This window comes from Periplaneta americana, chromosome 2 (assembly GCF_040183065.1).
Source record: "Periplaneta americana isolate PAMFEO1 chromosome 2, P.americana_PAMFEO1_priV1, whole genome shotgun sequence".
Lineage (NCBI taxonomy): Eukaryota > Metazoa > Arthropoda > Insecta > Blattodea > Blattidae > Periplaneta > Periplaneta americana.
Window position 1 is genome coordinate 93,596,991 of NC_091118.1, and position 14,234 is coordinate 93,611,224.

The window sequence follows — 14,234 nt, forward strand, 5'->3', positions numbered from 1 at the left end:
ATTGCACATCACATAATATTCAGAATGATTTAATCGATTCTATATCAACTGTCTTATGCAATCAAATCAAACAAGAGATCAAAGAAGCACCATTTGTATCTATAATAGAAGATGTGGCTACAGATGTAACGCGAAAATCTCAACTTTCAACCATTTTGCGTTACATCACACCTGTTGGCGTTCAAGAAAGGTTCATAAGGTTTACTGATATAAGTTCAGACTGCACTGCTGTTTCCTTGGCTGCTCATGTTTTCATTATAATCCAAGAATTTCAGATTGGGAATAAACTAGTTTCCCAGACTTACGATGGGTGTTCAATAATGGCTGGAGTGCACAAAGAATTGCAGCAGCTTATTCGTGCCAGATACCACACAGTATTGTTTGTACTTTGCTATGCACATAAGTTAAACTTGGTGCTAAAACAATCAGTTGATAATATTAAGGAATGTAAAGTGTTTTTTGAAACTTTATCTGGATTCTCAACTTTTTTCTCAAGATCTTCAAAGCGAAAAGCTGCATTTCATGCTTTTACTGCTAAGCATTTACCATCAGTTGCTCCGACCTGTTCGTTATACACACAGAGGTTGGTTGAAGTAATATCAGAAGTAAAAGGAGATTTTACCACATTTTTAAAATCTATCATGGACAACAAAGAAGAATGGGATAGTGAGACAAGAATTTTTTCAAGAGGATTTTATGCCACCCTTCAAGACTTTGAGTTTATTTTTTTGTTGAATTTATTCTCCTCGTTGCTACCTCAGGCCAAAATTTTATTTAACAAGTTACAGGCTAAAGTTAGTGACATAAGATATTGCTCTGTAAAGATTGAAGAGTTTAGGAGATTTTTGGCTGACAAACGTGATAAATTTGACTTGTTTTGGAGAACGTGCCAAGATGAACATTCTTCACTTCAATCCAGTGAAGATGCAATTCCAGCCAAAAGACAACGAGCTGCAAATGTTGATCATGTTAAAACATCATATCGACAACTCTACTGTGAAGTACTCGACACAATCGTAGGGCATATAACCAACCGATTTTCCGAAATTAATAAACTGGAATTTCTAACTCTTCTAGATTTTCATTCGTTTGAAGAGTACAGTAAGTCATTTCCCTCAAGTGCATTTCTGTCACTAGTAGAATCATATGGTCGTTATTTCAGTCTTATGGTACTTAAAACTGAGTTGTTGGTCATCTATGCATCAACAGAATTCAAGAAGACCTCCACCTTGGAACTTTATAAATATTTAGCTTCTTCAAGCTTAAATGTAACCTTACCTGAAGTTTCAAAACTCTGTGCTTTAATTTTGACAATTCCTACTAGTAGTGCTGCTGTCGAAAGAAGCCTTTCAGCAATGAAAAGAATAAAAACTTATTTAAGAAGTACACAAACACAAGAGGGATTCACCAATTTATCCTTCATTTGCATTGAGAAAAGCCTCTTGAATAACATCAAGAAGAGTCCAGAATTCTACGACAGAGTGATAGACATTTTTGCAGCCAAAAATCGATGTATAGAACTCACTTACAAGCTATAGGAACTAAGAATGAGAGGAGAAGAATATATATGTAAGTTTTTAAAAATAACTTATACAGAGTCTGCCAAGTAAATGTATATACTCCTTAAGGAACGAAAATTATTTATTATATGTTTGTTTCACATTTAAATACTGATCACACATGTAGTACTGTCTTCAGTTAAGCACATGGTTACTTTAGATGTTCAAAATGTTTGCTGTTGACAGCCAAACGCATAACGCAATGACAAGCGGCCACCACAGCTATGTCGGTCACTGTTTCAATGGAGATCACTGCAGATGTCGCTGTAATCTCCTGGCGAAGATCCTCCAGCATGCACGACTTACGTCGATAGACTTGATCTTTCACAGTTCCCCACAAGTAAAAATCCATAGGAGTTACATCTGGCGACCGTGGGGGGAACTCAATGGGCCCTCTTCGTCCAATCCAATGTCCCTGCAGATTGTCATCCAGAAAAACTCGTACGACTAGGTGGTAGTGTGGTGGCGCCCCATCCTATTGGTAGAAGATCTCATCATCAGCTCCATAAAGCTCATGTGGACCTGGTAAAATTGATGTGCGTAACATTTTGAGTTACACTTCTCCAGTGACAGTACCATCAAAGAAAAAGTTTCCTACTAAGCCCCTAGATGATAGTCCACACCATCATGAACCCCTGGTAGATTGACCGCCTTATCCACATGAACATGCGGATTTTCCAGTGCCTAGTAGATGCAGTTATGCTGATTCACTGTTCCATTAAGTTTAAACTGTGCCTCATCAGACCACACTACCTTCGTCACAAATTACCATTTGCAAAATTGCGTTCGATGATCAGGATCATCATCATTAATTGCGTGCAGTAATCGTGGGATGTAAACTTTCCACTTAGCAGCTTTCAGAATTTGTATTACACTTTTACTGCAATTCCCCACTTCATGGGCACATTCCGTAACAGACTTCTGTGGAGAAGTAACCAACCTTTCCAACACGAGAGCCGATGAAGCAGGGCTTGTAGCTCTATGTGGTCTTCCCAATCTTCCTTTGTGAATATCACAAATCGTTCCATGCCCCTGAAACTTGTCAATAATGCGTTTGATTGTTAGGCAGGTTGGTGGTTCTGTTTCGTACTCCCACCTCCACTGATGCTGCACTTCAACGACATTATCAAATCTCATAGAATGCATTTTCACTGCTCGAACGTCAAGTATGCTCCAGCCATTTTGTTTTCTCACTATCGTGATGAAAGTACCGACATCTGTTGAGCGAAAGACCATACTACAACATACTCGTAATTCAAATCAATTTACAATATCAGTATCCCGATACAGTCTGACAAAGAGTGTATACATTTTTTTGGCGGACTCTGTACATAATTTTATATTCAGTTATTTACTAATTATGATTTACTAATTTCAACAGTACAGCTCCATATCCAAATTTGTAGTACTGGTATTTGATTATGTGTAACACTGTATATACAGAGTAACTTATTTTTGTAAGTACGAGTTAGTGAAATATGAGCACAATATTACATGCATGTTACTGTAAATACAATGGGAGCTACCGTAATGCTTTGGAAAATGCGACGCTCTGCCACTGGGACAAAGTAGAAAATGTAGTCATCCGCAATAGCTTGTTCCAAACTCTGCGAAATATCGACTCTTAAGCCTACATAGTATTAATTTACTTATATGTTTATAATTTGTTATAGAGGTACTACCGGTACTTAGGAAGTTTTTTAAAATTCGATTAACATGTCTTCATTTTTCTTGTTAATCTCTTATTGGTCTTTCAAATGTAGATTTTTGCTGTAGGTTTGATAAACCAGCGAAGATAACGAAATACTTACTGATATGTTTCAATGAATATGTCATTGATGGCTTAGTGCTAGTGTGCTGGGCTTTTTAGCCAGGAGGTCCAGGTCAAATCCTAGTTTGCCCATCCTGAATTTGTAACTTATGATGGATTAGCCCATGGTCCAGGCAACACAGGGTTTTTCTCCAAGTATTCCTGTTCTGCTGTGACATGTGACATCCCAACAATTCTCCATCATTATCATAATTCATTACTTTCTCGGTACTAGTGAGATCTATGAGTCATGTTTGTAGAGTCTGAATGAATAATGGCATGTTAAGGATATATATATATATATATATATATATATATATATATATATTTACCTATGTTTCAATGAGAACAGCCAATGAATCTCTCGAACAAGAAACTCGTAGTAGAAAATATGACGGCATATGCAGTAAATCAATAGACCATAATGTATCTTGGATGGATAGAAGTAAGAAAAGAAATCAATTTACACTTGCGAATCAGAAATAATTATAATTTTTTAATACAGCAGTTTGTAACATCCTCGAACTTTCGTTTTGTCATTACAGGCAGAGCTGGTGTATCTACGGTCAGAGCTGGTAGAGGCGAAAGCACAGCGCTCAGTCCTGGATCAGGAATTGCACACACTTCTACTGCAGCTACATGCCTGCCAACTGCAGCATCTTCCCAGTGTTCATACAGAGCCAGATGCAGAACGCATCCGCAGAAGACTAGAAGAGGAATTGCAGCGTTCTCCCACACACCAGCACCGCGGTCAGTCTGTGTTCATTACAAATATCAAGTAAAGAACGGAAATTGTATAGGCCTATAAAGGTCAATCAGATATAGGCTATCTCTAGTTTTTTTCTCTTGGTAAATGACTTTTATAATGTGGAAACCATTTCATAACTTTCTAGATTACTTCTTCTTCTTCTTCATCATCATTATCATCATCATCATCATCATCCAGATTAATGATGGAATTTTTTTTTTGCAAAAGAGAGACGAAAATCAAATGAGAATAGAGTTACAAGATGAAATTTCTGGTACCGATGACTTCTCAAGCTAAAATCAAGGACTTTAAAATAATATATACAGTATATCATACAGTATAAAAATGTTTATTTTCAATCTTACAACATTGTCCATATGCAATATTACAAACATTTTAATAGTTAAAAATTATGTAATAACAATGAAATAAATATTGAATCCATGACGTGTTTTTCTGACTTGCCTTTCATTTCAGTCAAATTCGAATATTTTCGAACATATTTATGAAAATCATTACAGTTCTTAACTTGAGAGTTATATTGCATGAATATGACATTATTAAAGAATTGTACAATTCATATAGAACATTTGTTCAGCTAAGTCAATCACTAAGGTAAAATAATGTTTTTTTTTTTTTTTCTGATTACTTAGTCAAACTGACTTAGGCTATATTGAAGTAAAAACTTATTCATTGATTAAAGTTCTCGTTAACACTTTGTTAAAAACATAAAATTTACTTTGTCATACGTTAAAAGTGTTAAAATTGTTAAAAAAGGTATATACCTTCGACAGATGGCCCGTTTCGACGCTATGTGTCGTCGTCCTCAGTGTCTCTTGAACCACTGGTGATCTTGACTCTGCGATGTGCAGTTGTCGATGGTAGGGGTGGGGGTGTGTTGCTCCTATGGTGGGGGTTGGCTGTTTGTACGTTATGATGTATTATGACGTCAAATAATGTGTGCGTATCAAACTGCAGTTGTGTGTTAAGTATATATTGTGGGTATGCTATTGTATTCTTATATATTTCATACTGTTCTAGGATATTTAACTGTGAACTTTTTGGTGTGATGTGTAAAATTTCCATATCTGTTTCTATATTATTGTAGTCATGATTATTGTTGATAATGTGATCTGCATAATTTGATGTGATGTAGTGTTTGGTTATAGCTTTAATATGTTCATTATTCATTATATCTTGTGTGAAAGGATCTTCCTGTCTGTCCTATGTAAAAATATGGGCAACTATTGCATTTTAATTTGTAAACTCCAGTTGAATTATATTTATTTGAATGTTTAATGTGGTTATTTAAATATTTCTGTGTTGTATTATTTGTTTTGTATGCAATCTTGTACTTTAGTTTTCTGAATGAAGTTGCAATTTTGTGGGTATTGGTATTGTGATATGTTAATGTTATGTATTTATTCTCGCGTGATGTTTGTGTTGGTTTGTTCTGTTTTTGTTTTGCCTTTTTGTGTGTCTATTATGTTAGGGTTGTCTTGTGCTATATATTTTATTGTGTTTAATTCTTCAGTGTAGTTGTCATTGTTCATTGGTATATTAATTAATCTGTGTGTCATATTAACATATCACAATACCAATACCTACAAAATTGCAACTTCATTCAGAAAACTAAAGTACAAGATTGCATACAAAACAAATAATACAACACAGAAATATTTAAATAACCACATTAAACATTCAAATAAATATAATTCAACTGGAGTTTACAAATTAAAATGCAATAGTTGCCCATATTTTTACATAGGACAGACAGGAAGATCCTTTCACACAAGATATAATGAATAATGAACATATTAAAGCTATAACCAAACACTACATCACATCAAATTATGCAGATCACATTATCAACAATAATCATGACTACAATAATATAGAAACAGATATGGAAATTTTACACATCACACCAAAAAGTTCACAGTTAAACATCCTAGAACAGTACGAAATATATAAGAATACAATAGCATACCCACAATATATACTTAACACACAACTGCAGTTTGATACGCACACATTATTTGACGTCATAATACATCATAACATACAAACAGCCAACCCCCACCATAGGAGCAACACACCCCCACCCCTACCATCGACAACTGCACATCGCAGAGTCAAGATCACCAGTGGTTCAAGAGACACTGAGGACGACGACACATAGCGTCGAAACGGGCCGTCTGTCTTTAACAATTTTAACACTTTTAATGTATGACAAAGTAAATTTTATGTTTTTAAAAACTTATTGTTTTATTATCATTTTAAAAACAAATGTTTACGTTTATGTAGCATTGTGAGGGTTTTACATTTTTGCAATTTATATTTTTACACAACGTAGAACTGCACGCATTGTATTCTTCATCTGACATAATTAGCAACATTAAATCCAGACGTTTGAGATGGGCAGGGCAAGTAGCACATATGGGCGAATCCAGAAATGCATATAGTGTGTTAGTTGGGATGCCGGAGGGAATAAGACCTTTGTGGAAGCCAGTTGGGATGCCGGAGGGAATAAGACCTTTGTGGAAGCCGAGACATAGATGGGAGGATAATATTAAAATGGATTTGAGGGAGGTGGGATATGATGGTAGGGACTGGATTAATCTTGCACAGGATAGGGACTGATGGCAGGCTTATGTGAGGGCGGCAATGAACCTGCGGGTTCCTTAAAAGCCATAAGTAAGAAAGTAAGTTATATTTTAACTAACTAATTTTAAGCCATTTTGATTGAATAATTAGAATATAAAACATTGAATTTCTAATGGAATCAAGTGAAAGACGATTCCTTTCTTTTAGTCACTGGCTCTGTATTAAATAGAGTATCCTTCTAATATTCGCATTATTGCTGGGATGCCACAGAAGAACTGAAATAGTTTAAGTAGGCTACTTCTGAGCAAACTTCACTAGTCACAGAATTGCTAAAATACCTTCACGAAATAGTCTATGATGAGATGGTATGTGCTCTGTTTTTAATATACACCCTAAGACAAAAAAATGGGAAGACGCTTGAAGTCAGATTTCGTCTAAGTGCTATTCGGCTGTGTATGTGGTTCACAGTATAGTTCAATTTGAATTGAACGGTTTAGGTAATAAACTTCTGGTGTCTTATCACATCCATTGATAGTGTGTGAGGGAAATGATTGTATGGAGAGACGATAATGGTCTTTTTTTTTTATTCAATCAGCCTATTTGATCACAGGAACTGTGGAAAACTACAATTAATTTAAGAAGGGACAATTTTGGCACATGGGAATACAACAGATACGTAGTAATCTCTGTTAATTACTCAAAATTTTCTTCACAGATATAATCTTACTTTGCATCAGAAAATAATCAATGGTCCTGATATAGGCCTACACTAATTCTTCCAAAATGAAATGACTTCCAAAGAAAAGTTACATCCAGAGTTCCATGAACTGTTATTTAACTTTACTTCGAACTGAAGTTTCACTCTCCTTTTTAAGTTATGTGAAATCTACCCCTTGACATGTAGTATTGTGATATAAGGTATGAACTCAGTGATACTGCTACATGTTCCATTAGCTCAGTGATAAAGTACAAAGCACTGATCGTTAGGGAGCAAAGAGTACACAGATTCGAATTCTCTTGATATAATTTTTATAACATTTCATTATTTCATTAAAGAGGTAAGCCACTTTAACTTAAAAATTGTTAATGATACATTTGTGAAAATTTAAATACATTTTCATGTATTTTAAATGAAATAAACTTGAAACTTTCAATTTCTACAGTTGCTCCATTGTTGAGGAATAAAAATATGAGTATTGTTGGTGCTTCTCTGTACATGGGAATAATGAAGTAACTAGCCTACATAATAAAATTCAATATCTTTTCTATAATCTTAAATTATGTATTATATCTTAGTACTACAGCTCAATATCCTTCATTCTTTCATTTTTAACAATGTTGGTACCCTTTCTATAAAGGCAACATTAATGAAAGTTTCTGAAATTACCAGTAGGCCTAAACACAAAATTAGTTTAAGAAATTTTTATTACGTTTCAACCTGATGACCTTCAAACATATTAATTCGTGTCTTCAGTATACACAAAATTTGGATAGGGAAACATTATTTTTCAACCTGATGTACTTCAAACATATTAATTTATGTTTTCCTTGGAAGGAGAGACTAATACTGTTGAACCTCAGGTCCTACAAATTTCTTGAGATGTTGAAGATCATTATATTTCTCTTTCGAAATACTGTATTTACCCGAATATAAGCCGCCCCTGAATTTAAACCGCACCTACATTTTTAGGTTAATTTTTGAGAAAAAAGGAAATTTCAGCCCCTTACTTAGCCCCTTAATGATGTACTGGTATGATAGTGAAATAAGTGTCAAATGGATTAACTGATGAGACTAAATTACACCCAACTGCTGATTTTATTGTTTATTGTTAATAAAATAACATTGACAGAAATACAATCTTAGTTATTCCCTGAAGGAGTAAAAAACTCGTGCTCAGGGAGATATCTAAACACAAAGATAAACACAAAGATAATTTTTTGACACAAACTGGGTCAAGAAAAAAAAATTACAGGATTAAATTAAATTTTAAAATACAATTTCAATTTTAACAATTTAAGTCATACAAATACATATACATATTAAATCAATATATATTCTTTAAAAATTAAATTCCTAACGCTATTTTTGAAATTCCTGATACTAAAATTTTCCAAATCTGGATATTTATGAATTATTTTATTGTATAACCTTGGACTAAAGTAGGTACCATGGCTCAGAGCTGTGCTTGTGAAATACTTTGGTTCCTCTAGTCGTATAAAATCGGATCTTTTAGTTCCATATTTATGATGATACAATTTAAATTTATTACGGTTTTTATGTATGAAGGTTAATAAGGCAATATAATAAATCTGTTTAATTTTCAAAACATTAAAATCAGTAAACAAAAGCTCAGATGAGTAATCAATTGGTTTATTAAGGCATATTTTAATGATTCTTTTCTGAATAAGTATTAGTGGAGTGAGATTAGAATTACAAGCATTTCCCCACCCTAAAATTCCATACTGGAGAATGGATTGAAATAAAGCTAAATAAATGAGACGTAAAATATTAATTGGTAAATATGACCGAAGTATAACAAAGATATAAATTGTTTTACGTAATCTATTGCATAAATATGTAATATATTTGTTCCATCGTAAGTGTTGGTCGATCGTAATGCCTAAATACTTAACTTCTGAGGATTCGGTTAATATGGGACAATCACAATTTTGAGAAGAACAATCTGAATGATAAATTTTGAGCCTAAAGGAAGATTGAGGAGATTGAAGACCATTGGACCTTAGTGAAAATGGAACAACAGTTGTTTTGGATGTGTTTAAGGAAAGAGCATTTGAATCAAACCACTCTTTAATTACCTGTAATCCATTATTCGCATTAATATAAGTGCCTTCCCAAGATTGTTCACCAAAAAGAATTACGGTATCATCCGCATATGAATATATAACCCCATTATATTTGCGTAAATCGGTTAATAACAAATCATTTATATAAATCAAGAATAAAATTGGACCAAGAACTGTGCCCTGAGGGACCCCTACTTTTATATTTTGAGTAAAACTAAAATCATTATCAATTTTAGTTACTTGATTTCTGTTATTCAAATATGACTTAAATAAACTTAGAACATGACCAGTAATGCCTAACAAGTTTAATTTCTCTAATAAAGTATCATGGTTAACGATATCAAATGCTTTTCGAATATCCAAAAATATACCCAAGCATTTATTCCCTCGGTCTAACTCACATATGATTTTGTTTGTAACACATGAAATAGCGTCATCTGTGCCAAGTTTATTTCTAAAACCGAATTGATTTGAAGAAAGTACGTTGTATTTGTCCAAATAATTTAATAGACGACTTTTTATGCATTTTTCTAACAGTTTAGATATACATGAGAGTAAAGATATTGGTCGGTAATTGTTCATGCATTTTTTATCTCCTGATTTGAAAATAGGGACAATTATAGCATTTTTCAATTTATCTGGAAATTTAGCATGTAAGAAGCACAAATTAAATACATGAACAAGCGGTTTAGCCAAGAAAATACTGAACAGTTTAAATATTTTGGAGGGTATAGCATCTTCACCAGGGCTTATGTTATTTTTTAATGAGGTAATATGTTTAATTATTTCACTTTCTGTTACAGGGAACAAAAACATAGAAGACTGTAGTTGTTTCATATTATTACAAAAATTACCACTCTTCCTAGTTCTTATACTAGAAGCAATTTCAATGCCAATATTTGAAAAATAATTATTAAACTCCTGAGCTATTTCAAATTTGTCCGTAATTAATACACCATCTTTATTATACGATTCCGTAATATAATCTTTCACTTTCGGTTCTAAGTTAGTTGCCTATCTAATTGTCTGCCAAAATTTTTTAGGATCACTTAGATTGTTTTCTAGTTTTTCGGAATAATAGCTAATTTTCCTGGATTTTATAACATTTGTTAGAATATTTCGATATTTTTTGCGAAATTAATTTTTATAGCTCGCTACAAGTTGGCTGTAAAGAACAGAAACAAAATATGTACGCACACACATATTCAGTGATTCACTTGCTCACTCACTCACTCCATTCATTCATTCATTCACTGTCATTTTCCTCTTCTCATGAGTCTGAAACATTGAAATTGACCCGAAGAATATCATCTTAACACCCATCAAGGTTGTTTGTTATACATTACTTCTTGAAATCTTGTTGCATATTTATAGTGTTCGTGCTTGCATATTACTCGTATCTGATTTTAAGTCACATATCATCGGTCTTAATCTAGCACCAAAAAAAAATGTGGCTTATATTCTAGTAAATACAGTAGGTAGCAGATCTGAGACATAAAAATTAGATTCGTTTATAAAATTAATAATAGTGTTCGTAATCTTATTATTTTAATTTAATCATCTGCTGTGATTACTTCTTATGCTGATTAGCGTACACTGGAATTTCTGCAGTTACATCATCCCTTTTTATGCGAATTTTATATTGGAAAGAAGAGTCACGCAACTTAGCTTCATATTCACACCTCTTTTTAATGTGCAACACAATTATTAACCCTGTAAGATAAAAACTTTGTTCATCCCATGATTACAAAGGTTGAAATCCTTTATTGGAGCAAATCTTTCATCTTCAGTAATCATTCTGTAACACTTGTACCTTTTATACCTGCAATCTCCACATGGTTCGTGACTCTGTACTCTTAATTTCTTGTTTATATTCTCATTTCTTCTGTATGATTTATTCTTTCTACTTAGATGTGTCGGTATTTTATTTCATTTAGTGTTCTGCTCAAGGGCAGGTCTTTCACTTCAAACCCAGCTTTCTCCAGTCTTTTCTATGTTCTGCCTTCCTCTTTGTTTCCTCATATGATCCATATATCTTAATGTCGTCTATCATCTGATTTCTTCTTCTTCTTCTGTCCCGAACTCTTCCACCCCTTCACCATTCCTTCCAGTCCATCCATAAGTAGGCAGTTTCTTCTCAGCCAGTGACCCAACCAATTCCTTTTCCTCTTCCTGATCAGTTTCAGCATCATTCTTTCTTCACCCACTCTTTCCAACACAGCTTCATTTCACTTCACACGTTCCATTCTTCTCCATACCCACATTTCAAATGCTTCTATTCGCTTCTCTTCACTTCGTCGTAATGCCTATGTTTCTGCCCCATACAATGCCACATTCCATACAAAGCACTTCACTAGTCTCTTCCTTAGTTCTTTTTCCAGAGATCCACAGAAGATGCTCCTTTTTCTATTAAAAGCTTCCTTTGCCATTGCTATTCCCCTTTTGACTTCCTGGTATCAGCTCATGTTACTGTTTATTGTACACCCCAAGTATTTGAAGCTGTCCACTTGCTCTACTGCCTCATTTAGAATTCGCAAGTTTATCTTCTGTATTTTTCTTTCTATGACCATGCTCTTCGTCTTATTTGCACTTATCTTCATCCCAGTCGACCTGGTTGGCAAGTTAGTATAGCGCTGGCCTTCTATGCCCAAAGTTGCGGGTTCGATCCCGGGCCAGGTCGATGGCATTTAAGTGTGCTTAAATGTGACAGGCTCATGTCAATGGATTTACTGGCATGTAAAAGAACTCCTGCGGGACAAAATTCCGGCACATCCGGCGACGCTGATATAACCTCTGCAATTGCGAGCGTCATTAAATAAAACATAACATTTAACATCTTCATCCCATACTGCTCACAGCTGTCATTTAGTTCCAGTAGCATACCCTTCTGAATCTGATGAACTAATGTTAAAACTAAAATTAGCCTGACGGGGTCCCTCATAGTTTTAGCATTATCAACAACGATATTCTGTTAGCAGATATGCCAACAATGCTGCTACTTCATTGTAATAACTAATAACACGTCAATACAGAAATAATTGCTTTGACTTACCTCATTCTTTTCCTGTACACTGTTTTCTTAGTGTAAATTTTACAAATGACTAACCACATTTTCAACATGTACTTGCTATGGAAGGATAAATTAGGCCTTGGGGAACACAATGAACGCAATATCTCAATTTCGCAAAAAAAAAAAAAAAAAAAAAAAAAAAAGGGTGACTTACTTGTTTTTTCCGTGTGGTCTTCAAGTTTTCATCCTCATTGCTTCATAGTATCAACTTTCTTTCCTAATACAAAATATATTACATAATAATATATTTGGTCAGTTTTAGTTAATTGCAATATTGTTGGTAGTCATGTAGATATAAGGAGCAGCACATGCCTGTGATTTGTTTTCTGTCATCAGACTGAGTTCTACCATGGCTGATCGCACACACAAGGACGTAAGCACAAGGAAATCACTCCTTACTCTTGTTAATACTCCAGGTTACTCGATTTTCCAGGCTACAAGAAGGATCAATGTTCCTCCATTTACAGCCCCCTGGTGGGTACAGTTATCCAGGGAAGAAGTTGAACACCATCATCCAGGTTTTGAAAGAAGACATGTGTCCACTCCTAAACAAAATACAACTCTGGTTGCAGAAGAAGTCAGGAATCCTCACCAGTCTACTTCTGCCATTAGAACTAATTCTCACTTCCGTGGATATTGTCGAACAGCTCTGTGGCGTTTAAAAGATGCAGGACTCTTTGCTCGCATATCAGCAAAAAAAGAGTACCTAAAAGACGATCATAAGCTATTTCATCTCGCGTGTGCAGAGAAAAATGCCAATCACAACTGGAAGAGTCATATTCTCAAATGGGATGACATTTTCTTCCACATGCAGAGGGAAAGTCATCATCTACTGTCCATGAGGAACCCGATAGGATGAAAGAGACATGGTTAAGCAGTTTCACTGAGACCATGTATCAGTGTCTTGTTCGGAGTGAATGTCTCGTGAGTCTTGATTGTTTTGTGGATACTCGACGAAACACTGAACAGGGAATAATATAAGGTCATCCTTGAACACGTCGTGATTCTCTGTGTGAGAATCCATTATCGGGTGGAGTCATTGCAGCTTTATATTGGTTTGAAGGGAGGCTGGATATCACTGTGATGGACTGGTCTGTCTGTTCACTTATTCAAATTCCATTAAAAATGTATGAGAAGAGGTGGAGAAAGAAGTGGAGTCGAATTGGCTTTCAAATCAACTGAGGACGAAGGATGGCCTGTAGGCTCAAATTCAGAAGCCTGGGATACAGTATTGACACGTTGTTTTTTTTTCTCCCATATGAGTGTATTTATTTTCGTTGGGATTTGTGCCTTTATTATTTATTTTCATTTATCTTAGATGAAAAAGAGAGAAAACTTACTCTCAAACGATTTAAATGCAAAAAACAGACGATACACGGCATGCTAAACATTATTTGTTAAACAAAAAATAAAAATAAGATGGAGACAGGATTAATCCTCTGATCTTACAAAGGGTGGACTAGCATTTTAAACTGCTCAGCCACAGTGACACTGTAGGTCCAATGTTTCTTTATGAGTATATTACGCATACTCTTGGTGCATGACACTCACTGTAAAGGATCAAAGGAAAACATAAAATGTTTTAGTATTAATGCAGCTTTATACAAGTGCATCCTAGATCTGCCGATTGCACTT

At 34.6% G+C, this 14,234-nt stretch overlaps 1 protein-coding gene across 5 annotated transcripts in view; it reads left to right on the forward strand.

Annotated features, from left to right (window-relative positions):
- LOC138694437 (Golgi-associated PDZ and coiled-coil motif-containing protein-like) overlaps positions 1-14,234 on the forward strand; it is a 412,856-nt gene that overhangs the window by 226,626 nt on the left and 171,996 nt on the right. For all 5 annotated transcript variants that reach the window (XM_069818142.1, XM_069818143.1, XM_069818139.1 and 2 more), the window contains exon 3: positions 3,915-4,119. In XM_069818142.1, the coding sequence (XP_069674243.1) occupies positions 3,915-4,119 (205 nt within the window). The remainder of the gene's footprint in view (positions 1-3,914; positions 4,120-14,234) is intronic.